This window comes from Penaeus monodon, chromosome 21 (assembly GCF_015228065.2).
Source record: "Penaeus monodon isolate SGIC_2016 chromosome 21, NSTDA_Pmon_1, whole genome shotgun sequence".
NCBI lineage: Eukaryota > Metazoa > Arthropoda > Malacostraca > Decapoda > Penaeidae > Penaeus > Penaeus monodon.
In genome coordinates this window covers 27674337-27675737 of record NC_051406.1, presented here as the reverse complement: position 1 = coordinate 27675737, position 1401 = coordinate 27674337, and the positions used below count along the sequence as shown (strand labels likewise).

Here is a 1401-nt window from a genome sequence, read left to right as displayed (position 1 = left end):
CGGTAATTTGCGCCCTGGTTTGTGTCTAGCACTAATGTAATTAGTAATTAAAAATTTTTTGCAAATAGCCTAAAAGACACGAAGTATAAGCACGAATTAGGCGCCAGTTCCCTTTTTAAAATCATAATAAAGTAAAATAAGTAAAGGAGACAACAGTATCTAAACAACGACATGGTATCTGTTTTACGTCAGACCCCAGAGGCCTAAAGAAACCGAATCTGACTGGAGAGAATTTTTACGAGATCGAGAGGGATATCAGTGAGAAATGTGTTCCTTTTGGCTGCTGTAGTAGGACAAACCCACTGAGTCTCGGGATCCGTTCCTTGAGATGACACTTGCTAACTTCCTCAGAATCTGTGAAGGTTACTTTACTTTCAAGGATCATCTAGTTTCTGAATCCAGGATGGGACTCTTTGTAGGTCCTGCCATGGCGATAGGCTTCCTTGCTCTGTGCGTCGCCTCGTCCTTCGAGATTCAAGAAGGTGACTGTCCTCCTGTAAAGTATGCTGCCCTGCCCCGTAGATCTGTGAGTATAGTGTAGTCTTGTGAACGCGTTTTTGTACTTTGCAGGATGCAGAGTACGAGAAAAGCATAGAGGAAAACAAATTCTTGTTTGACTCTTTGGACTTCTTGGCCGTCTTCCCTCGCAGTCCCGATAGAAATGAAGGTGCTGGTGCAGTGCCACAAGAGAAGTGATTTTCATCCACATCAGTTCGACAACATAACTTGGGCCAAAAAGCAGATGGGAAATCAAACAACAGAGGTTTTCTAAACACTCCTCTTTGCGCATGGTATCACGGGCTGGGAAAGGTTCACCCTCCCCTTTAAGGACAAATTAACCCTCAAGGACAGGCAGAACCCTCGTGGGCGCCATTCGACATTCCCCCCTTTTATGCCATCCCACAGGATGTCTCCATCATAGGCAAACACCTCAAATCGCCAGTGCTCGCCCCAAACGCCCACGTGGGGTGGTCAAGGGCAAGAAGGTCGACATTCCTCTCTACGAAGAAGCGAGGGAATAAGAGAGGCCCTGAAAGCTCTTCTCCGTGCTGCCCTACGGTCCTACCTTCAACATCTGCGACACGAGCTTCTCTTTAGGGCTCCGTAACCAAAAAAACTGGTGCAGGATCCGCACCCTTGGAAGGCTCGGCATACAGCCTTTCCATCAGTGTTCTCCCTGATAAACGTTGAAGGTGATTATTACTTATCTTAAAACATGCTATGGAAGATCGAGCCTTATACTGGTTTTTCCAATGGGTAAAACTACATTTCCAAACAGTCGCGTAATCTACCTTATGACGGTATTTCCATGACCTATATGTTGTATGATACCGAGCACGGAACTCACAAGGTTTTTTGAACTTTACCTACAAAAACAAAATGCTGAAGACAGGAACATGT

General features: G+C 45.3%; 1 protein-coding gene and 1 pseudogene across 1 annotated transcript in view; both read left to right on the top strand.

The window, feature by feature from the left end:
• The first annotated feature begins 398 nt into the window (after positions 1–398).
• LOC119586638 lies at positions 399–1191 on the top strand (annotated as a pseudogene).
• A 25-nt stretch (positions 1192–1216) lies between these two features.
• The window catches only part of LOC119586637, a 2800-nt gene continuing 2615 nt past the window's right edge, over positions 1217–1401 (top strand). The window contains exon 1 of the mRNA XM_037935381.1: positions 1217–1257. Coding sequence (XP_037791309.1) covers positions 1217–1257 — 41 coding nt within the window. The remainder of the gene's footprint in view (positions 1258–1401) is intronic.